We start from the raw sequence: 24,913 nt of genomic DNA, 5'->3' as shown, positions 1-24,913 counted from the left end.
TTGACTAGAACAAAACATTCATTCCTAACCATGTTAGCTATCAGAGACTTTACTTATATTGAATTAATCCCCTTTTTGGAGAACTGTAAGAACTCTTTTCTCCCATTTTCCTCAGAAAAGATCTCAGTGGTATGAGTTACTGTTCCCTGCTTCCTCTTCAAATGTACACACCATGGGCTTTAAAAAATTCACAGTGCTTTTCTTAGGAGACTCAGGATTAATGTTGCCCAAACCCAGTTGTATATTAAAGCAATAGGAGGCAAGCTGTCACAGTCAGCTGAGGCTCAGATCAGAGGCTTATCATCAAAGAAGGAAGAGATCCTAAATGCTCAGGGAAAAAAAAAAGGGAAAAAGTCCAAAGTACCACTCCTGGCTTGCATAAATGGATATGAATTACAAGTCAATGAAAAGTAGTTATTCATCCATCGCTGGTTTTAAATTAGAAATCTTGAATCAATCATGTTAAAACATTTTCTTCTAAAGTTAGTAATGTGTAGTATAGATAATAATTTTTTTGTATTTTAATTTCATTAATTTTGTTGCTTTAGTGAAAGATTTTTCCATGGCTCATCATTTATTAAGCACTAATGAAACAGTACAAATTTTCATTTAAATAATTTGGAATTTGGAATTTTTAAATAAAGAATCCGAGAGTTTTTACAAACAAAATATTTAAAGGAATCCTATATAAAGATTTCAAGTATGTTTTCAAATTTTGCGTAAATTTTTATACATGATTATTAATCCAATTCAGTTTGAGAAGCAGTGAGCACTATATATTTGGCACAAAATGCAAAGATAAAATGAGACCCTGCCTTGTCACTCAAAAAAGTATTATTAATAAAAATTTATTGATTATTTTATTAGAATACACAAGAACTATTTTAGTGGGGGGGGGTTATCTATTTGGTGTTTGTTGACTAGAGGAATATAAGTAAGCCACTTCTAATTTTCAAGTAGATCACATTCCCAAATATGACTACCAAAGTGGTTCTTATGTTTACTAATAAAGTTACCAATAGATTTTTATTAATCATACTTTTTGATGGGCAAAGCATATATATTTATATATTTAATGTTTTAATGTTATATATTATAAATTCTAAATGAATTTATCATACATCCATAAAATATATATGTAAATATAACATTTTAAAATTACAAATATAAAAATATATAGTTGTAGTTCTTGACTATATACATTATGGTATATGTATATTTATATGGTATTTATTGACTATAGAAATATATAATGTGTGAATATATGAAATATGTATGAATGTATCTACATGTATATATATATATGTGTGTGTGTGTGTATGTGTGTGTGTGTGTGTATGTGAGTGCATGTGTATAAGGGACCCCAAAAATCCAAGTAGTCAGTATCATCTTTGCATTTCATTGATAACAGTCTTTAAGAGATGCATGTTGCTGGTCTGATTTTTTTTGCACGATTAAAAATTTGCCCTGTTTTATGGCCCCAAAGAGCCTACCTGCAATAAACAGCTCTCACCTTCCAAACCATAAAACAAGCCAGCCTTGCTTGAACTTTAGAGCTAATTGCCTGGCTACATCAAAGGAAGCACCAGAGGTTTGGGGAAAAAAAAAATCACAGAAGGGGTGATGAGGGCTGTGGTGGGGGGGCAGCTTCACCTCCAAAGGTTATGTGTTTGTGGCTTGGAAGAGTCCTGCAAAGTTATGGCCTCAGAACTGCTGTTTGCGATTAAGTTGATGGGGGAAAGTCTATCCCACAATCTCTCCCTGCTGCTGACACAGAGTCTTTGTTCGCATTCAGATTTCTCAAACTGTTGCCAGGGTCAGGCTGAGGTCAGACACCACGATGATGTATAGGAGAACATGTCTGGGAATTTCTCTCACACTTAAAGCACATACCAGGAAAACAGGAGAGCACCCTCTGCAAAAAAAAAAAAAAAAAAAAAAAAAGTCCTGATGAGACACAGATTACACTGTAGCTTTTTTTTTTTGTTTTGTTTTAGTAGCTTCATAATTTTCTTTTTCTTCTGGTGACACACAATGTTTTATTAATGTGTGCTGTGATAGCCCTTACAATTTTATGTCCCCTCAAGATAAGGACACACAGTAGCCCTTTGACACTTTATTTTCCAGCCCTGGGGAAAAGGTCTAGTAAATCTACTGAAAGAAGCCCCGTGTCCATTCGGAGGATGAGTCCAGAAGTAATTGCCATGGGCTGTCTTAGGCCCCAGGGCTGACACTGGATATGAGCCTCACGTGGGTGTGCTTGGCATTAACATAACCCAATGCAGTCATGATCACAGCTCCACAGCATCCCAAACGGTGCCCCCTGCCACCCTTACAAATACAGCCTCCCTTCCAGCTGTGACAAGGGACCCTACCGGGTTTGATTAGCAATCATCACTGAGGGGGAAAAACAGGCTAAAACAGTGAAGCCTCGCCCTCCCCACCACTCCCTCTCAGCCCCCTCCTCACTCAGTCATTTCCGTCCATGCATCTCCCTCTGACTTCGGCCCTTTTGGCCACCCAAACCGGGGCCCGCACTTCTTTTTGTGTGCACAGACTGAACAGGGAACGTGCAGCGTGGCTTGATCCGCGGCCCTTCTCAGGAAGGGGTTCGCAGCTGTAACAAACAGACTGTTGAATTGGATATTCATTTAATGTTGGGTTTTTTTGCACATAACTTTTAGATGCGCTCCTGGAGGCTACAGGGGCCTCCTCCATTGTTGTTCTGCTTACTCAGGGGCAGGGCACGGTTGGCAAGTGAGGCACTAAGTAGCAATTTTTTTGTGCTCAGCTGCTACATATGACAGAGGATATTTCATTCTGTTGTCAGAATGTTATTAATAAAACATGGGGTGTGGAGAGGGCCACGATTTCCCCTTTCAATCACTATAGCATTTGCAATGAAAATTTTATGCAGTGTGTAATTTTCAGTTAATACTTGACACTTAAAATGTCGGTAGCCAGGCATTTTGTATGGTTACTGAAGGGTTAATTGTATCATGTTCTCTGCATAAAAGCTGTGCTTATCAAAAGCAAATAAGAGGAGTGTATGCAAATGTGTGTCTATGACCTTTTGCCTTTCCAGGGTTAATTTATATGGTCATTAAAGATTTTATGAAATTGAGCAGCCTGGTGCTTCAAATCCCATTTTACCTTCTTCTCCTAATTTATGTAATTCCTACCTGAATGGGGAAATATGATTTTTATTTTTCGTGCTGCAATGAAAACAGCATGCCATGCTGTGGGGAGTTGCAAGTCTGGTTATCTGGCATTACTCAGATTTCTAAAAATTCATTAAAATGTGACATCAGCACAGTGAGAGACAAATGATCACAGGATGAAAGAGAACAGTGGGTCTTTCACGGATTAGTGCTACACAGCCCCAGCATAGAAGCTAACTGCATAAACAGATTAATCCACCAGCAGCAGCATAGCTAAGATTTACAGAATAATTAAATAGGGTTGAGTTACTGTGAAGATTTCCATGTAATCTAGCTGGTGTGAACACATAAGTGAGGTGTGGATGATGCTTATTCTCTCCAAAGTGATTTTATGTCCCTTACCAGAAAGAGCTCCCCCTATAGATGGGAATTGGTAACTCTTCAGCACAACTAAAGGGTTTTTGTCCATCATCAAATAAACTACAGTACAACATTTTTATACTGTTGGTGATGGGGAAAGGGATAAGGATACCTGGGTAGTGCCAGTTTGTAATTGCTAAGTTTTCAAAGACTTGACCTTCAAAGGTTGTCTTACTACAGTCAGAGAATGCTATGTTTGAAGGATTTAAGGTCCTACCTAATGTGGCTTTAAATTATAAGGTTTCTTTTATTTCCTTCTGTGGCTTAAAAAAAAATTACAAATCAATTCTAGTCAATGAATACAAAATGAACTACTTTAGATATGAATCCACATTATCAATTTCATAATGCCTCACTAAAGAAATATTTATAACTTCTTAGATGATATGAATTCTTATAACATGATTCAAAATTAACATTAAAACCTTTAAATGAGTCCCTCTTGTTTGGTGGAATATTCTGGCCCTTGAGTGATGTCAATTGATTCTAAGGTATTGGCATTTTTTTTTCTTAACAGAAGAACAAGGGGAAGAGCCAGAAGCAGTCATCAAACCTACATCTGTGGTTCCTGATGATGATAAAGACACAAGTGAGAAAGACAGCACTGAAGGCAAAAAAGCTAGTCATGATCCTGGTAAGATACTAGAATTTTTCAGAGCACCCCCCCCCAAATCATTCCTTCTTTCCCCTCCCTTTTTTTTCCCTTTAAGACTTTTAAAAGTTTTTTCATTTTAAACTGTCTGGATATCCCCACTACTATTCATTGCATGTGCATTTTGCATGTGATTTCTATCAGTAGCCTCCCATTGACCTATTTTTAATCATAACCATCTGACAGAATAGATGTGGATAAGTTGAAGAATATTACAGGACGACCAGTGAGATTATTTTTTAATCAAATCAGTTTGTGTGCTTGTAATTTTTTAAGCGTCTTTCATTAATCTTAGCTGTACTTGTGATTCCTCTGATGGCATATTAATTTTTCATAAGCATAGGATTAGATACCACTTGAATTTTTGTCCTACAATCACACACCCTTCCACCACCCTCATAACCCTAAGAATATGGGGTTTTTTTCTCCTTTTCTGTCTCACAACTTAACGCTCAAGAATTTGCCCTTTTCAGGGGCATTTATTTGAGGCATTTCAAACAAAATACATGAAATCCAGTGGAAAAAGTTAACAGATGATTCAGCCTAAGTAAGAGGAAATATCATTGAAAACGGATTAGGAGTTAGGTAATTTTGATCTCCTTGAATAGACAAATCCCAGTAATGAAAGCTACTGTCTTTGAAAACAAACCCTTCATGGCATGACATTTACTGGTACACAAACAAACCCCCAGGCCAGCATCTGCCTTAGATACCTAAGGCTTTTTCTCTGTTTGATTTGGCAAATATATAACTTCATCCATGCTTTTTTATGTATGAGATGAGATCTATAGTTGCAATGAATATTACATTGGCTACTCTGGGTGCACGCTATACCTAGTTACATTATCTTAGCTTCATTGAAGCTGAAGAAGGACTGAAATGGGTGCAAGACTATTACTGTTAGGTAATCATTTCTCTTTTCCTTGTATCCTAGTGACAAGTGCATATAAAGAAGCTTGTATTCACTATGACAGTATTTAATTAAACAGAAAATATCATTGCACCTGCAAATTGACAAACCTAAATTAACTCACATTTGTAATTCAGCCTTAAGTTTGGGGATAGGCTTCAAAAAATGACCTCACATAAGACAAATTTATTTCAGGAGACAGTAAGGAAAGCTTCTTTTAAATTTACTTTGGTTACATCATAGTATATTGCTCTAACTTCAATTAGATCTTGTTGGCTTCAATTTAAGAATGCTAGTAAAACAAAAACTATTTGATGAACAACCACATATGACACATTAGTAGTCTTGTTTATGAGCACATTATTGGCAGAGGCTCTGAAGTGTCTAATGATGAGATAATGTTAGCATTTTTTTTAATTTTTAGAAAAAGTAGCTATTATTTTTCCAATGTCAGTGCAACCATTGTACTGGAAACCTACTCCCTAAGATGGGCATCACAAGGCCCATTATTGAGGAGATTGTAAGGGAACAGAAAATTTGGAGCTAGAAGTAAAATGGACCCTGAGAAATTAAGGCCATAATAGTAGCATGGTACAATAGCAGGATTTGAATGCAGGCCCTCTAAATCCTGAAAAAGAGATCTGTTTGAATTCTGACATTTATTACATAGACTACACAGAAGAGCTTGTTCTCCTGGCATTGATGAATATATATTAAATGGACTCATAACACCACAATAGTTTACATTATTTTGACCTCTATAAATCTTCTAGTTGTTTATAGGAAAAAAAATGATTTAGATTCAATTTTGAAGAAAGACATTTTCTAGGAATCTTTACCTCTACTTACTACTGAGCATAAAACTGCCTTTGACTGAAATGATAAAAATAGACAGAATCTATTCTCATAAGCATTATTTAGTACTCTGCAGGAAGAATGGTGTCCTAGGGTCCTGAAGAGAAATCATGGTTCTCTCTATGTGCCTAATTTTACTAAAAAAGAGTGATTTAAGAAGTTCAGAGAATAGAGCCCATTGTATGCTCTTCACATACCTGCAGGGTTAGAAGTAGATTCAAAATAAAAATCAGCTAAGAGCAATCCCTGATACGCAAAATAATTGTGCTTGGCATCTGACAACTAGCCACAAGAGGAGCTCTTGTTACAACTCTTAAACTGCACTTGTGGCAAAGTTTTCTGGTTTCTAAATTGAGTCTTTGTGGATATAAAACTCTTACCGTGGAATGATTTTTTACCTAACAAATATTCCTAATATGTGCATAACACATGTATCTATGACTGTATGTCACTTGGGACTTTTTTTTTTAGTTCAGTGTTCTGAATCTTTCCAAAGAAATACCAAGAAAACTATAAAAGTAATCTCAACTGTAGCAAGTTAACAGAAAAATAGTGTGTCCCTGTTTTCATGTAGAATTTGTTGAACAGAAAAGATTAACATATGTTTAATAACAGTATGTTTGTGTAAGTTCTTGTGCTGTGTTCTTTACTTTATCTCAAGGACTAGAGCTTCCAAAACCAGACTTGGCAATATGCAAGTTATATTTGTTGAATATTCATTCATAATAGAAAAGCCTCCTAATGCCTCATTTATATTGTCATTTAAATCTAGTGCCACTTTAGATTAATTATAATCCAAATTACAGCTCTATGCAGTGCAAGAATTAATATGGAGTTTATCCAGATTAATACATTTGCATTGAAAATGTAATATGTCTCTGTCATGGCTAAGGGGACCAGTTTTTAATAAGGTAGTAAACATGAGGAAAGATGGAAATTAACCTTCATTATTGCAATTAAAATTATCCTTTCATTCTAGTCTAATTAGAATACTGTACCAGTAATAATAATTTTAGAATTATTTGGAGTAAAATAACATTGTCTGTTATATCTAAAGTCTTAAATTATGTAAACTTTATCAAATACATTGATTCATAAATAATAACCTAGCATTTGGGTTTTTTCCAAGGTTTGTTTTGTTAGTACATGTGGTTTATTGGATTTTCCTCACTTGTTATGAACATAAACCATTTTGGCTCTGTATTTTAGGAGAATTATTAGAGAGGCAAAATATAAACTGTAATGAATTATGGCATTTTCACATTAGTAATCTTATACAAATTAAATAATCTCATAACTGACAGATAATCATTTACTAGTCTGTTCTGTAGTGCTTATTTATAATTAGGCTTGGCTTTTTTATTATTATAAACACATTGAAATTGCATGGGTTTTTTTTTTACCTAGAATCATGATATATTTTAAAATAAATGATTGCTCTATCTGGGAATATTCCCTAGGACACCAGAGTGTCTATTAAGTATTAAATTGTATAATTAAATTGTGTACAATGACAAAATTCTATCAGTGCCTTCCCAAATCACATAGGTCATAAGGTCATAGGACCTGTAACTGGAAGGGACATTATAGCTTACCTAATCCAGCTGCCTAAACTTAGTTATCATATTCTTAGTATAAAATATTTAGGGGTTACAATTATTCAGCAAAAGTACCCAGAGTTGAAGTGTTGAAACCCTTTTACAATACCTTAATCATACTCTAATCACTCCATGTCCTTTTAGTAATCATAATGTGAATTCTTTGCAAAGTCAAATGACAAACCAATATATTTTTTTAAATGTGGACTTTGAAGATAACATTGATGATCTCTTATCAAAATAATAGGTATTTCCAGTAGTTCTCCCATCTCCCAATTGGTGCCCATGGGTATATGTTAAACCATTCTATTTTGCATTATTCCATATGTTTTCTCCCTTACGACATTTTAATTGATCAGGAAAAATGGTTCAGTCTGTAGTTATTATACAAGTTTTTCATAATAAGAAGTTAACTAGTTCATGTGAGGAATCTGATCTCAGGATCACAGTGATTTAATGAATAGAGCTAAATGATCCAGTCAATGTCAGTAAATTTTATGTATAGTAGGGGAATTAAATATAGTTTAAAGGATTGTGAATTTGAATTATATTGTATTTAACTTATATTTTAATATTACATGAAATTTTAATAGATAATAAAACAATTTTCATGTATTCTAAATAAATGGATTAAAATTGAACATTTTTCAAGTAAGTATGTAATTACATGAAACACAGATTTATTATTGACCCTTGAAATATAAAACAATTGCTTGAACCATTGTAATAATTGTTACATAGAAATTGATAAATGTGTTATATAGCTTCATAGTATAGCAGGAGTACTGAATTTATAGACTGAAATCCTAGTTCTAGAACAAACTAGCTATGTGATCTTGGGTGTTAAATATATTTGGACACATTTTCATCTATAAAAGGGCATAATGAGAATAATATGTCCACCTCACAGACTTGTCATTACAGTCAATTATATATTTAATGTTTTATTAATATCTTTAAAATTCTTTATTACCCTGAAGTGCCATAAAAGCATAAGCCATTACTACCATTATTGTTATTATTGAAAAGGATAAGTAATGGTGACAATAATGATGATGATATCAATAATATCATAATAATAATGCAAATACTATGTCTCTGGAGCTCAAGGAAAGTTCACATTTATTCAGCCAAAAGATTCAATCTGGTTCCAATTTTTCAATAATCAATAAAATCATATAAAGTCTCTCCATCTCTTGTATTTATCAGTCACAATTAGATTCCATCTAATATTTTGATCATGTTCAGTTCAGCAGTATGTTCAGCTGAAACTATATGGTAATGTAGTATAACTAAGAGGGAGAAATATTCTTACTCTTTAATGGGGTTATCTTTAAAATGGAGGAATTTTGAGACACTCAAGAATAGTCAACTGATAGATCTCTGATAAAAGGAAGTAAAGTTGATAGAGAGATGAATCAAAACAAATCCACTTGTTTGAGTCTTTCAAAGTAGCATATTCATAAATAAAATCTTTCATTTGTATTCTACAACCTTTTTTCTTTAAGTCTTTTAAAATAGCAGTGCAAACCCACATTCTACTTTGAGGAAGAAAAACATAGTCACTGTTGCCATCAGTAATTATAAAATATACATGTAATATATCTTTGAATAGTAAATGTTTATGAGACAAAATTTTATTGCTATAGTGAACTTTGCAGTAATCTCATTCAAATAGAAATTTGATAAATTGGTTATAAAACAGGGAAAATCCCTCAAATTCCTTAGGATGTTTTATACCCTAATAACTACTACAACTAGTTTGAAGAAAATTTAGGTATTATAATACTAGGGATGCAAATCAGTACAGTTTGTCAGAAAGTGGACTTTGATTCTATGTAAATAAGTAGCCAAAAGAAAAATATTTATTGTTCACCAATTTTCACTGTTCCCACTTCATATATTTATATTAATTTTGGTTTTCTCATTTTCTTTTAACATGGCTTTCTGAATTTAGAGTTTCTATTTTATATAGTATAAAATATACTTTTCCCCATAAAAGAAAAAAAAGGAATTTTCTTTGTTCATCTTTACTTTATTTCCATAACATCCCTGACCTTATTTTTAAATTAAAACTAGGTTATTGTGCAATGAAGTGCAATTTGTTCATTTATATGAACCGTATGTGGATTGAAAAAAATCAAGATAAATCTTCATGCACAGCATACAATCAGATTACCCCTGGACCATATATTTACGTTGGGTCTGATAGCAATCAATGGTTTAGCTTCATTGCATTTCAAGATGTATTTGCACCCAGTTGTCCAGTGATAGTGTCCTCACCCTGGAAATAATTTAGTTGCAAATTGACTGGAAGATGGTGAAAATTGAAAGTTAAAATTAGAAATACTCATAATAAACAGCAGAAAAAAGGTCAGATGATGCCGCACTATGATGAGATTGGAATGGTTGGTAAATGAGGTTTTGTATTTGTCATGAGATGTATGTGACATGCCTACCCAATGCTGTTGTAATATCCAGCCTAGCAGAAGAGATTATCTGGCAAATTGACGGTGGAAAGAATTTTCTGTTGGACTGGGAAATTAGAATTGCACTCTTTCCTTTGATGTGTCCAAGCCTCGTCCACATTGCATAGCTCATCCAGGCATAATTTAAAATACAGTATTTAACACTGAATACTAGAATCATCTTCAGAAAACAATTATATTCTTGGGATCTGGACTACAATAATATGTGTAAAACACACAAAGTAAACACTGAAAGCCAAAGCAAATCGCTAATCTCAGCAGATATGTAATGTATGGTTAATTTTTAAATCCTACATTTCACCACTTAAAAAATGCTTTAGCTTTGCAGTTGTGACTAGTCAGCGCTTCTCAGAATATTGCAATCATTTCAGTGCCATGGCATTTTAGAAAAGAGAAAGGTAATTAAACATTAGTAAATTAATTATTTTGTGAAGTAAGGATTTATGAGTGAAAAGTTGATTTGTTTTAATGCAATATAGAAATTCTAACTGGGACGCTGGTGAGAGCATGTTATTGATTAATCTTTCAAGGCAACCTAAGGTTATCTAAACATGAGACAGGAGTACATTTTTAAATGTATTTATAGAGTCCACTTAGCTACTGGACAAAAAGGAAGTGTGATCTTGCATTTTCAGAACAGCATTTTACATTTAAAAGAATTTGTCTACTTTTGATGGGAAAGAGAGAGAGAGAGAGAGAGAGATGATAATCACAATTTGTGAATGTTGTATGTTTTTAGACTCTTAATATCATTGGTCTTCTTGATGTTGTTGAATTTTGTTTTAGCAACAGGAATAATTACACCAGAAAAGGAGCTGAAAGTCAATGTGGCAATAGGGACACAGCAACTCCTGCAGGCAAAAGAAGAGGATGGTGCAGCTAAAAGATCAAAATCCTCTGAGGACAATAAGTTTTGCCATGAGCAGGTAAATAAAGTATTGTCTTACAGATCTTTCTTATTATTTATGTGGTATAAAACATATACTTTTCCCCATAAAAGGAAAAAATGTATTTTATTTGTTTTGTTCTGGGTTAAGAGGGAAAAAAAAGTACCATGCTGTTGAAATGTATGTAAACATTGTGACTGGCAAAATACAAGTCATAATTGATTATTGGTATTACTTCTAACATTATTGAGTCATTAAAATACATGAACTAATAGCTGTCATGTCTATTCAATATTTTCCAGTTCTATCAGTGTCCTTATTGTAACTACAATAGTAGGGACCCAAATCGTATCCAGATGCATGTCCTGTCACAGCATTCAATGCAGCCTGTCATCTGCTGTCCCCTCTGCCAGGACGTCCTCAGCAACAAAATGCATCTCCAGCTTCATTTGACCCATTTGCACAGTGTGTCTCCTGATTGTGTGGAGAAGCTGCTTATGACAGTAAGAATACAAAATATTGATGCATGTTTGACAGAATTATCTAAAGGTATCACTATGGAATTTATATTTATTTGTACTTAAAAGCTATTTTCTTCTGATTTATAGATTGGGTTTCAAAGGTCTTGATCAGGACCTGTTTGCTATCTTTTACTCTTGGATGAAAAAAAATATGATTGAGACATAATTCGTTAATTAGAATTTTTTATGTGGTCATCTTTTATTTATGCTTACATCTACAATATTTAATCAAATGACTAATCTGGACCCCATGACTTTTGAAATTTGTTTTTATTAAAAGATCAACATTTTTTTAAAAAGCTATCCAAAACCGGAACAGAAAAAATGATATACAGCATTTCTACAGCATTGATTGAAATATGAAAAAGAAAGCAGTGACTTGTATATAAAATGTTTATGTTTTGTTTAGAAAATTATGAAGTAAAATTATGCTTACAAAAAAATGTGACTTCTTTGTAAGCAGTGCCATTTCTTTGTTGAATTTAATATTTGTCTCTTTGATTCTTAAAGGTTCCTGTCCCTGATGTGATGATGCCTAACAGTATGCTACTGCCAACAGCCACCACTGAGAAATCAGAGCGTGATACACCTGCAACTATTATAACTGAAGGATCTGGGAAATATTCGGGTAGGAAAGATTCCTGACAAGACCTGCTCGATCTGGGAAAAGGGACCCCTCCCCCATTTTTTACTTTGAAGGTGCTATGTTGTTAACAGAAAAAAAGGAATAGGGAAGAAAAGAAAGATATTTTTAGGGTCTTGTATTCCAAAGTATTTCTAGAGTTCTGGAGCACCCAAAAATATGAAAGAGGACTTACTTTTGATCCTGGTGGACTGCTTTTAGTATGTCAACATTTCTTTATACTTGCTCATTTTGATATAATTTTGATATGTATCCACAGAGTTATTAGATGGGTCAACTGGGATAATAGATGTACAATGCTTTATGAATTGCAAAGCACTCAATAAATATCAATGACCATTTTTATTATCCAAATCATTGCATATGCTTTCAATCCAACAAATATTTTTGATCATCTATTGTGCCAGCCACTCAGTTATACTCTGAAGAAAATATGAAAATGAATTAGAAATGTTCTTTGCCTTTGAGGAGCTTATTATCTAGTCAAGGAGATAGATCAAAGAGAAAATAATGTATAAGAGCCTAAAAAGTTAAGGATTACACAGTCTTCAAATGCATGAATGCCTTGTCAACTATAGGTAGGTTTTTAAAAATCTACATTGTCCCTAGAGAATATAAATGTGTATGTTGCTTTTCACCCAGGACACTTTTCTCTTGCTTCTTTTACCCAGGTGAAAGTCCTTTAGATGATAAAAACATCCCAAGCCTTGAGGAATCAAAGACTGGAATGGAAATTAAGGTTGAGGAACAGAAGCCACCCAAGGAGTCCATAGATACACCAGAATGGAATAAGAATGGCGGCAAGGATGCCAAGGTAGCTGACTCACTGCAAGATCAATTCAACGAACAGCAGAAAAGGCAGCAGCTCTCTGTTTCAGATCGCCACGTTTATAAGTACCGTTGTAACCATTGCAGCTTGGCTTTTAAGACTATGCAGAAGCTTCAGATCCATTCCCAGTATCATGCTATCCGGGCAGCAACCATGTGTAGCCTCTGCCAGCGTAGCTTTCGTACATTCCAGGCTCTTAAAAAACACTTGGAAGCAGGTCACCCAGAACTAAATGAAGGTGAACTTCAACAATTGTACGCATCTTTACCTGTTAATGGCGAACTATGGCCAGAAAATGAAAATATGGCACAGGATGATCATGCCCTGGACCAGGAGATAGAGAGAGAATATGAGATGGACCAGGAGGGAAAAGCAAGCCCTGTAGGAAGTGATAGTAGCTCTATTCCAGATGACATGGGCTCAGAACCAAAGCGGACCTTACCTTTTAGAAAAGGGCCAAATTTTACTATGGAAAAATTTCTAGACCCATCTCGCCCATATAAGTGTACAGTGTGTAAAGAGTCTTTCACACAAAAGAACATTCTTTTGGTCCATTATAATTCAGTTTCCCATTTACACAAACTGAAAAAAGTCTTACAGGAAGCATCCAGTCCTGTTCCCCAAGAAACCAATAGTAGCACAGATAACAAACCTTACAAGTGCAGCATTTGTAATGTTGCCTATAGCCAAAGTTCTACATTGGAAATCCACATGAGATCTGTGCTTCACCAAACAAAGGCAAGGGCTGCCAAGTTAGAACCAAGCGGGAACATAAGTGGTGGAAATAGTATTGCTGCAAATGTTAATAGTCCTGGACAAGGGATGTTAGAGTCGATGAGCTTACCAGCAGTTAATAGCAAAGATACCCATTTAGATGCCAAAGAACTAAATAAAAAGCAAGCTTCTGAATTAATCTCTGCTCAGCCTCCACATCACCCACCCCAGTCACCAGCACAACTTCAGATGCAATTACAGCATGAGTTACAACAGCAAGCTGCATTTTTTCAGCCTCAGTTTTTAAACCCTGCATTTCTGCCTCATTTTCCAATGACACCAGAAGCGCTGCTGCAGTTCCAACAGCCTCAGTTCCTTTTCCCATTCTACATCCCTGGAACTGAGTTCAGCCTGAGTCCAGATTTGGGCTTGCCAGGCTCAGCCACATTTGGTATGCCGGGAATGGCCGGCATGGCCGGCTCCCTGCTTGAAGACCTGAAGCAACAGATTCAAACTCAGCACCACGTAGGTCAAACCCAACTGCAAATACTTCAGCAACAAGCACAATACCAAGCTACCCAACCCCAGCTTCAGCCTCAGAAGCAGCAGCAGCAGCAGCAGCAGCAGCAGCAGCAACAGCAACAGCAGCAGCAGCAGCAGCAACAGCAGCAGCAACAGCAGCAGCAGCAGCAGCAGCAGCAACAGCAGCAGCAGCAGCAGCAGCAACAACAAGCAACGAAGTTGCTAAAACAAGAGCAAAATAGTATTGGAAATGTGGACTGCCCATTAATGAAGGATTTGCCATCATATAAGGATACAGAAGAGATTTCTGAGAAGCCAGAAAAGCCAAAGCAAGAATTTATAAATGAAAATGAAGGACTCAAGGAAAACAAAGACATGAAGAAACAAAAACCCTTAGAACCAACTATCCCTCCACCTCGGATAGCTTCAGGGGCAAGAGGAAATGCTGCCAAAGCCTTGTTAGAAAACTTTGGTTTTGAATTAGTCATCCAATATAATGAAAATAGGCAGAAGGTACAGAAAAAGAACAAAGTTGGAGAAGGGGAGAATACCGATAAATTGGAATGTGGGACGTGTAGTAAGTTATTTTCCAATGTTCTTATTTTAAAGAGTCATCAAGAACACGTGCACGGCCAGTTTTTTCCTTATGGAGCTCTCGAAAAATTTGCTCGTCAGTACAGAGAGGCCTATGACAAGCTTTATCCTATTTCACCCCCTTCTCCAGAGACTCCACCCCCACCACCCCCACCACCTCCTTTGCCTCCAGCCCCTTCCCAACCTTCTTCTGTTGGTTCTGGAAAAATGCAGAACACACCTCCTACTCCCCTGCAGGCTCCACCACCTACACCCCCACCCCCTCCTCCACCTCCCCCACCCCCTCCCCCACCCCCTCCTCCACCTTCTGCACCTCCTCAGGTCCAGCTGCCTGTTTCTCTAGACCTTCCCCTTTTCCCTCCCATTATGATGCAACCAGTCCAACATCCTGCACTACCTCCTCAGCTTGCTCTTCAACTGCCACAAATGGATACCCTTTCTGCTGATCTTACTCAACTTTGCCAGCAGCAGCTTGGATTAGATCCAAATTTCTTACGGCATTCTCAGTTCAAGCGCCCACGGACACGAATCACAGATGATCAATTAAAAATTTTGCGGGCTTATTTTGATATCAACAATTCTCCAAGTGAAGAACAGATCCAGGAAATGGCAGAAAAATCCGGTCTTTCCCAAAAAGTTATTAAACACTGGTTTCGGAATACACTTTTTAAGGAACGGCAAAGAAATAAGGATTCACCATACAATTTCAGTAACCCTCCCATTACTGTATTGGAAGATATCAGAATTGATCCCCAGCCTACCACTTTAGAACATTACAAATCAGATGCATCTTTCAGTAAAAGGTCTTCTAGGACTAGGTTTACCGACTACCAACTTAGAGTATTACAAGACTTTTTTGACACCAATGCTTATCCAAAAGATGATGAAATTGAGCAGCTTTCCACTGTCCTCAACCTACCTACTCGAGTGATTGTTGTGTGGTTCCAGAATGCCCGTCAGAAAGCTCGCAAGAGCTATGAGAATCAAGCAGAAACTAAAGATAATGAAAAGAGAGAACTCACAAATGAGCGGTATATAAGAACAAGCAACATGCAATACCAGTGTAAAAAATGCAGTGTGGTTTTCCCCAGAATTTTTGACTTGATTACCCATCAGAAAAAACAGTGTTATAAAGATGAAGATGATGATGCCCAAGATGAAAGCCAAACTGAAGACTCTATGGATGCCACAGATCAAATGGTATATAAACATTGTATGGTATCTGGCCCAACAGACACTGCCAAAAACTCAGCTGTCACTGCAGCAAGTTCTGGTTCTGGGTCTAGTACTCCCCTAATCCCATCCCCTAAGCCAGAGCCTGAAAAAACTTCTCCTAAACCTGAATACCCCACAGAAAAGCCAAAGCAGAGTGACACCTCCCCTCCTTCTCAAAGCACCAAACCCATCCTTCCTGTAGCAACACCATCCTCAGATCCACAGCCCTCAGCCTCTCAGTCGCAGCCACCGAAACAAGCCCAACTTATTGGAAGACCCCCCTCTGCCTCACAAACAACTCCTGTTCCTTCCAGCCCACTACCAATCTCAATGACTTCTCTCCAGAACAGTCTACCTCCACAGTTGCTACAATACCAATGTGATCAGTGTACAGTTGCCTTTCCAACTCTGGAACTTTGGCAGGAGCACCAGCACATGCATTTCCTTGCAGCTCAAAACCAATTTCTCCATTCTCAATTTTTAGAAAGGCCCATGGATATGCCCTATATGATATTTGACCCCAACAATCCTCTGATGACTGGACAACTGCTCACTGGTCCTTTAGCTCAGATGCCACCTCAGACAGCCTCTTCCCACACAACAGCCTCTGCAACTGTTTCTAGTTCACTAAAGAGGAAGATGGATGATAAAGAGGATAATAATTGTAGTGAAAAGGAGGGAGGAAATAGCGGTGAAGATCAGCATCGAGACAAACGTTTGAGGACCACAATCACCCCTGAGCAGCTGGAAATACTATATGAAAAATACCTGTTAGATTCCAATCCAACCAGAAAAATGTTGGATCACATTGCACGTGAAGTTGGACTGAAAAAGAGGGTGGTACAAGTCTGGTTTCAAAACACTAGAGCTCGAGAAAGGAAAGGCCAGTTCCGGGCAGTAGGGCCAGCCCAGTCTCACAAACGATGTCCTTTTTGTCGAGCTCTGTTCAAAGCAAAGTCAGCTTTAGAAAGTCACATTCGCTCTCGTCACTGGAATGAAGGAAAACAGGCAGGTTACAGTTTGCCACCAAGCCCTTTGATATCAACAGAAGATGGAGGAGAAAGTCCACAAAAGTATATATTTTTTGATTATCCATCTTTGTCATTAACTAAAATTGATCTCTCCAGTGAAAATGAATTGGCTTCCACTGTTTCAACGCCTGTTAGTAAAACAGCAGAACTGTCCCCAAAAAACCTTTTAAGTCCTTCTTCTTTCAAAACAGAATGCACTGAAGACATAGAGAATCTAAATGCCCCTCCTGCTGAAGCTGGGTATGACCAAAATAAAACTGACTTTGATGAGACTTCATCGATTAATACAGCTATCAGTGATGCCACCACAGGAGATGAAGGGAATAATGAAATGGAAAACACCACTGGAAGTACTGGAGATGTTAAACCTGCATTGTCCCCCAAAGAGCCCAAAACACTTGAAACTTTGCCAAAAACAGCAACCACACCTACGACAGAGGGTTGCGATGACAAATTTCTCTTTTCCCTTACAAGCCCCTCAATCCATTTTAATGACAAAGATGGCGACCATGACCAAAGTTTTTATATCACTGATGACCCTGATGATAATGCTGACCGGAGTGAAACATCAAGCATAGCTGATCCTAGTTCACCCAATCCATTTGGATCCAGTAATCCTTTTAAATCCAAAAGCAGTGATCGACCTGGTCACAAGCGTTTCCGAACCCAAATGAGTAACCTTCAACTCAAGGTCCTCAAGGCTTGCTTTAGTGACTACCGAACTCCAACCATGCAAGAATGTGAAATGCTAGGGAATGAGATTGGCCTGCCTAAACGAGTTGTCCAAGTGTGGTTTCAGAATGCTCGGGCAAAAGAAAAGAAATTTAAAATTAATATAGGGAAGCCATTCATGATCAATCAAAGTGGGACTGATGGCACCAAGCCAGAATGTTCTCTATGTGGGGTGAAGTACTCTGCCCGACTATCCATCAGAGATCATATTTTTTCCAAACAACACATTTCAAAAGTGAGAGAAACTGTTGGAAGTCAGCTAGACCGGGAGAAAGATTACTTAGCTCCTACAACTGTTCGACAGCTGATGGCACAGCAAGAACTGGATCGTATAAAGAAGGCAACAGATGTTCTTGGCTTAAGTGTACAGCAACCAGGCATGATGGACAGTAGTCCACTTCATGGTATCAGTTTGCCAGCAGCTTACCCAGGACTACCTGGCCTTCCTCCAGTTCTTTTACCCGGAATGAACGGTCCATCTTCCTTGCCGGGATTTCCACAAAATTCAAACTGTAAGTCATTAACAGGAATAAGACAGTTTAATTGATTCATTATTAGCATGCAGCAAATCATGTGTAACTAAGAATTTTCCAATTTCTTTCATTTTTAATAGGGAGACTTATTAAATTTTGTAAAAATATTATTTAATGAGAATAAATAACTAGGCTATATAATTCAACTAAGTAACATGTGATATTGTACTATAATAAGGATTCTATTTAATCAAAAACAGAAACATTTTAATTTATTTGTACAGCTATATTTTATGTCAGTTTTATATAACAATTCAGTAGTGATGTTAATAACATTTTATATAAGTATAGCTTATTTGATGTATTTATTAGGACAAATCTATAATCTAAATGTATATTCTTACAAAACTTAAATGGAAGGTTTGGGGTTTTTTTTAACCTAAGTGCCAGGGAGTTCAAAAGTTAAGAAACTAGGGAAATCACCAGATAAATTCTGTTTTTTAAAAATACATAATATCCATTGGATATTTTCACATTGTACAAAAAATGTATGTTTTTTCTTCAAAAATTACAATATTGGTATGCTATGAATATTTATCCATATCTATTTTTTCAAGTAAAGATTCAGAATTGGGATATAGTGGCAAGAAAAATAAATCTGAATCAGAAGATCTGAGTTTGAATATTAACCATGTGACTTTGATTGTCACTTAAAGGTCCTCAGTTTCTCTGTCTATAAAACAAGATGGGTTTACTTGATTATCTGTCAGATCCCTTTCAGCTCTTATCTAAACCTCATTAACAAATGCAAAATTCTACAAAATTATTAAACTGTAGAGAAAGTTATAGGTGTTTGAATATACAGGTCTGCATTTCATAAAAAGACAGTAACTTAATAGTGAGTTGTTCAACTATGCTATATCTGCAGAGATATTGAACATCATTATTTAGTAATTATTGATTCTCCTTTGCTAGGTAGTGATAGATAAAATTCTGATCGAAATTAGGTAGAATCCATTAGTAACAAAAATTAATACTCTAAATTCACTTTTCTTGAAAATAATTTTTGTTTTCAAAATTAGCAAGTTAAATGTCTTTTTAAATTAATATTTAAAGGTTTTCCCCAAAGAAACTACTCAGATAGCTTGAATACATGTTTTCAAAAAATTAAATACTTTCTCTCCAAGTTTGCTGAAAGATGAACTAATTTTAGTCTGAATTCTTCATTTCCTATTCAGATGCCAATATTTATTACGATATTCTCCCATAAAAATAAACTTCCAATCAATTTTTAAAGGAGATTATGATAATATATAACTATTATACATTTTAAATATTAATTTTGCTGACCTGAAAATATCCAATCATATTACTGCTAACATTAGAAAGCAAGTACTTTCCAATTGAAATTGAATCTAAATATACAAAATACTGATATTCAAGGTTATTATCAACAAAGTTTAATTTTTTAACAACCCACTTCTATTTTAGTGACTAGAATATTTCTGATGAAAGGAATTTATAATTTGAAATCAGAACTGTCCTTAAATTAAAGTTTCTACCTTTGTGATTTCCAAAGTCTGATTATAAAATAATCAGATTGCTTTTGCTTATTGAATGTCTCTTATTATTTTATAAAAATCACACTTTCATGTATCATTGAGATAAATGCATAAAATATTTAAAAACACCATTTGCAGAAAAAAAATTGGATCAACTATACACACACACACACACACACACACACACACACACATAGAGATGCCTTAGTTGAGTCAAATAAAATTAAAGTAACTATGCCTTTCATGTACAGATCTGGCTTGATCGATGAGGCCCATGATGTTGCCTCCCTAAGTGGTGGTCAAAGCATCTTGTTTTTTTCTGTTCATTGGGTCAGAAGGGCTTTCCTTCTTACAATAGACTCTTTGGCTGTCTGCCCTCCTGTTTTTGTCAAACTGTTACTAGCACCCAAAGTGCCCATAAAAAGAGAAGTGTTTGAAATACCATGACACACTAACTTGTTTTCTCATTTGGCTATACACAAATACTATTTATATTCCTCCAAAACATTAGAGACCTGTTTATGAAGATCAGAGATGCTAGGAAGATGTTATTTTCCTAAATTGCTCCTCAGCTAGGAACATCTTTAAATGCACTGTGCACTGGATAACTCAGAGCTGTCTTATCTGTTGCCTTATTAAATCGTGGACCAAAGCAGACCAGAGAGTGTTGTAAAGGTAAAAGGTCTGTAAACATTGTTAACTACTGGAATTTGTAATTTCCCCTGAATCAGTCCTTTGTTCGTGATAGATTTTAAACATTAGCACAGTAGTATAATCAGTGGGATACCAACTGAGTGCCAGTGGCAGACCATCTCTCTACCCTTTCAGATCACATCTTTTTTAGGTTAATTGACCTGTGGTGATTCAAACTGAATATTTTATTGGTTAGTGAAATCTTGTTTCTAGATTTTTCTATCTCAGTACACTGAGTGGCACTTACCACCTTTATTTTATAAGAATCATTCACATGGAACTTAGTGAAATGAAGAGAAAGAATCTGATAAGAAAATATCATCTATAGTTTCCAATATATTGATAACTTGCTACAAATATCCTCTAGAGGCTGGAATTTAGTTATAAGGCCATATTAAATCACTTTCTGAGATTTAGCTACCAAAAAGGATCTACTACTAAATGAAATGCTAAGGAAGACCCAAGGTTCAGGTCCTAAGTCTATTATTACAGCTATGCTCCAAGATAGGCACTGGATGAGCAAAGTAATAAGACTAATTCCACAGGCCATCCATGGAAATCAGTTTCTTTACCAGAAATATTAACATATCTTATCATTTTGTGGATGAAATTTCCATTCTTAATGACTACCAGGTATAGTTCATCTTCACCTTCCTTACATGACCCTTTTAATCAAGTCCCCTACCAAATCCACTAATTGCATCACTATTCTCAGTTACTGAGACCCTTTCATCAAGAATTTATATGAGGTATGCCTCAGAATTATTGTAGCTCACACTTTCCTCATGAAATTTAGATATTATTTTTTCAATATTTTCCATTTCACATTCTACCTCTGTTTTTAGTCAGCCAGATTCCTCTATTATATCATGTTCTAAAGGGGAAGCTGACTTTCTCTCTCTCCATATATATATACATATTTATATATATGCCTATATATGTATATATATCTATATATGTATATATGCCTATATAAACAAAAATAATTAGAAGAATTCTAATTTACTTTTCATCATTAGGGTTGTTGATTTACTTTGGCAATTCTGCTCAAGGTAGTCAGGGAAAGTACTTAATTTTCTACTTTTAACCCATTCTCTTTCTCATTTTCAAGTAGAGCATGCTTTTAAAATGTTTCATTGATCCATGGGAATACAGCTGACTTCAATTTTTTTAAATGAAATCTAAAAAGTTTTGATTCTTATATTTTTTTAATACCTAGGTTTAGGGTTGGTCCACTTACTAGAACACTTTAATTATTTTAGCACAACTGTCTTTGGTCCCATGTTAAGTGATGATTACTTGACTTAGAAAAGTGAATTTACCCTTTTGGGAGATCTTAGTAAAAGAAATTTGGAAAAGTACAGATATATATATATATATATATATATATATATATATATATATATATATATATATAAATATAGTGGTGAGGCAGGTATTTTCTCTGAAAGCATTACTTTCTGGAATCAACAGCTGTTTCTGAAAAACTGATGGTGGTATGATGTTATTCCCAGAAATACTGTTTTCTCTGAGTGGAGTTTCTAGGAACTGAGGTGGAGGTTGGGTGGGAGTAGGCTGTAGTGTTTAGTATTACCACTCTATATAGGCATGGAAAATTTGACCCATAGTTAGTTTGGAGTTGCCACCAATTCTACTACATTAAAGTCACATTCAGTTTTTCTCTTCTAGTTTCCTAATTTTATACTATGAAACTGTTCCATCGAACTATTGGCTATAGAGTCCTTATGGATTTTCATCTTTTACTAACAAATCTAGTGTAATGCATATTGATTTGATGGTCTCTGTTGTTCCATATTTGTCTTTTTCCATAAAATTTTTCTCATAGTACATAACTGATAATTTAGCCTTGCTTGTTCTAGCAATTGCCTACCTGCATCAATCCCTCTCTTCCCCTTAAAAAAATAAAAAGTCTGATAGCATTTCAGTACAGTGTCAAGTGATTTTTAAGATTCATACTGTAGTCTTCTAAAAAGTTTCCATTATTCTAAAATGTGCCCTCAAGATGGGACTTCTAGACCTCATTTGGGAGAAAAGCATGAGTCAACAACCATGATCTTTTTTGTTTTCTTTTTACTTTCCTGTTATCTCATATATATCCATTTCCTTAAATTTTCTTTCATCCTAACTCCTCAAGTCCGTGAACTAGAGGAAAATTAATTTTATAATGTCAGTTTGAGCAGAAGGGAAAAAAGCAAACACCAAAATGGTTCTTCAAAATTGTGTGCAGTTTATCAAGTATGAAAGCTATTGTGCTAAAGCTAAGGCTAGTCTTATGAAAGGGCAGAGTAATGTGATTTCCAGGATTCCAAAAAAAGTGCCTATACTCCAAATATTTCTTCTCTACCAGCTTTAATGACACCTAAAACTTCAGTTATTAGAGACTTGTTTCTTTGATTTAGCATTTTGCTGCCAAAAACTCAGAATCCCCCCCCCCCAAGTAGCTCACTAAATTTTATTAGTCAAGAACTCCCTAGGAAATGTATTTATCTGATCCTTTACTAAAACAGATTTTATTGGGGGGAAAGAGAATAGAGAGAGTATTTGTTGCAGTGACCTTTTCTATGTAGATCTTACCTTTTTTTTTGGTCAGGCAATCAGGGCTAAATGACTTGACCAGAGTCACACAGCTCAAAGTCACAGAGTCACACACAGGTCCATTGGCTGAGTTCAAATTAGAACCAGATCCTCCTAACTCCAGGACCAGTGCTCTATCTTCTTCACCACCTAGTTGCCTCTAGATCTTAATATCTAAATGGGTCTATCAAATGCAATTGGGTTGTAAGGTAATCCCATCCATTTCATTTCTCCTAGGCCATTGCACAAAAGTCCACAGTTTTCCATTCTGTTTCTCTCCTGTCAAGAATATCAACTCTTTTCTTTTAAAAAAAAAAGTTTCCTGTCATTCCTCACTGAAATGTAGTACTAATTTCAATATCTCCTTAATTTTTAAATCAAGTTCTTGTAACCAAGATAAGCAATGTCATCTAGTGGATAGGTAGTGTAGAAGAAAAACCAAGAAATGTGGAACTCCATTTCTGGATCTACGATGGAATCATCAAATGAACCATCTCTTTCAAATTTCTTAGTCTCTCTGGAATTTCATTGTCTCATTTCTTAAAAAATACCTATCTCAGCCTACCAATGGGAATGTTGCAGGAATGTGTGTGTAACATAACTGGTGCTCTCTGAGGTTATTCAAAAGCACAGAAATATATACCAAGTCAGAGAAGAATTGTGTATGTCAAAGTTGGAAAGTAACAAAATGGGTTAACATAGGGTAATACAATAATGATAAGACTAAGTAAAGAATGATGTTGAGGATGTCAAAATACCTTAATTTCTAAGTCTATAAAATGCTTCCTCATTTAGGTAAATCCAAATCTCCTGGCAACACCATCACAATTGTTTTCTGTCTAGTTATTTTTTCTTCTTCTATTAACCTAACTTCTTAGCATTTTTGGATCATTTAAATAGAAGGGCGCTATTGACCAGCAATAAATGTCCCTCCGTTAAATCTCCTAATTGTTATTCTTCATCCTAATTACCTTATTCCTAAGTAATGCTAAGCATCTGGATATTGATGATTTAAATTTCACTCTTTCCCATTTGATTAGCTCTTCCATGAAACAAATATGCTCAGACTTCTACCACTGGTCCCAATGGTTATCATCTCATCCAAAAACAACTTTTCCTGGGGACTGCTTTCTTGTCACCATCACTCAAGCCTTTCAATCTTCTCATTCCTCTACCAAGTTTATTTGCTTCTGAAAACAGCATCTACAATAAAAGAACAGACTCTTGCAATTTCTTTTTTCTATGCTTTTTCTTTTGCCATCCTTTAGTTTCTTGGCTAAACTACCCAGCTCATAAAAATTGCTTTGTAATAGATTGTTACCGGCCACTACATTATATTGGGTACTTGAAACATAGCAGAGATCTCTTCCATTATTGCAGGAGGCATACTCCTATCCTACATGCATCTGCCAAATAGGCTCACTGAACACTTAGAGTTTCTCTTCTCTAATGAGGTGGGAATCTTCTCAGCCTGTTACAAGCAAACACAGAAGAAGCATGTTCTCATGGTGCTGTCATTTAGTGTTCAGTTCCTATCAAGAATTCTGTTAACCTAGTTGTCACTGATAGTAAAGGAAAGCTTAGTCTGAACACTTAAAATGAAAAAATTGCCAACTATATTTTGAATAAACTGTGTCTTTAGATAGTGCTTTGTGTTTTTCAATATCTTTAGTGCTTTTCTATTTAATTAGCTAATCACCTTTGTTATTCTGTTAATATATATATATATATATATATAATATATATTTCCCACTTGAGTTTGGACAATTAGATTTCATTTTATTTGATAGCTAATTACTTTTAGTAAGCCTCCCTGT

General features: G+C 35.6%; 1 protein-coding gene across 2 annotated transcripts in view; it reads left to right on the top strand.

Moving 5' to 3' along the window:
• ZFHX4 (zinc finger homeobox 4) overlaps positions 1–24,913 on the top strand; it is a 222,102-nt gene that overhangs the window by 192,402 nt on the left and 4,787 nt on the right. For both annotated transcript variants that reach the window (XM_074201532.1, XM_074201530.1), the window contains exons 6-10: positions 4,099–4,215; positions 10,872–11,011; positions 11,275–11,475; positions 12,004–12,121; positions 12,808–18,285. In XM_074201532.1, coding sequence (XP_074057633.1) covers positions 4,099–4,215; positions 10,872–11,011; positions 11,275–11,475; positions 12,004–12,121; positions 12,808–18,285 — 6,054 coding nt within the window. The remainder of the gene's footprint in view (positions 1–4,098; positions 4,216–10,871; positions 11,012–11,274; positions 11,476–12,003; positions 12,122–12,807; positions 18,286–24,913) is intronic.

This window comes from Macrotis lagotis, chromosome X (genome assembly GCF_037893015.1).
Source record: "Macrotis lagotis isolate mMagLag1 chromosome X, bilby.v1.9.chrom.fasta, whole genome shotgun sequence".
Classification (NCBI taxonomy): domain Eukaryota; kingdom Metazoa; phylum Chordata; class Mammalia; order Peramelemorphia; family Peramelidae; genus Macrotis; species Macrotis lagotis.
This window is presented reverse-complemented; position numbering and strand designations above follow the sequence as displayed.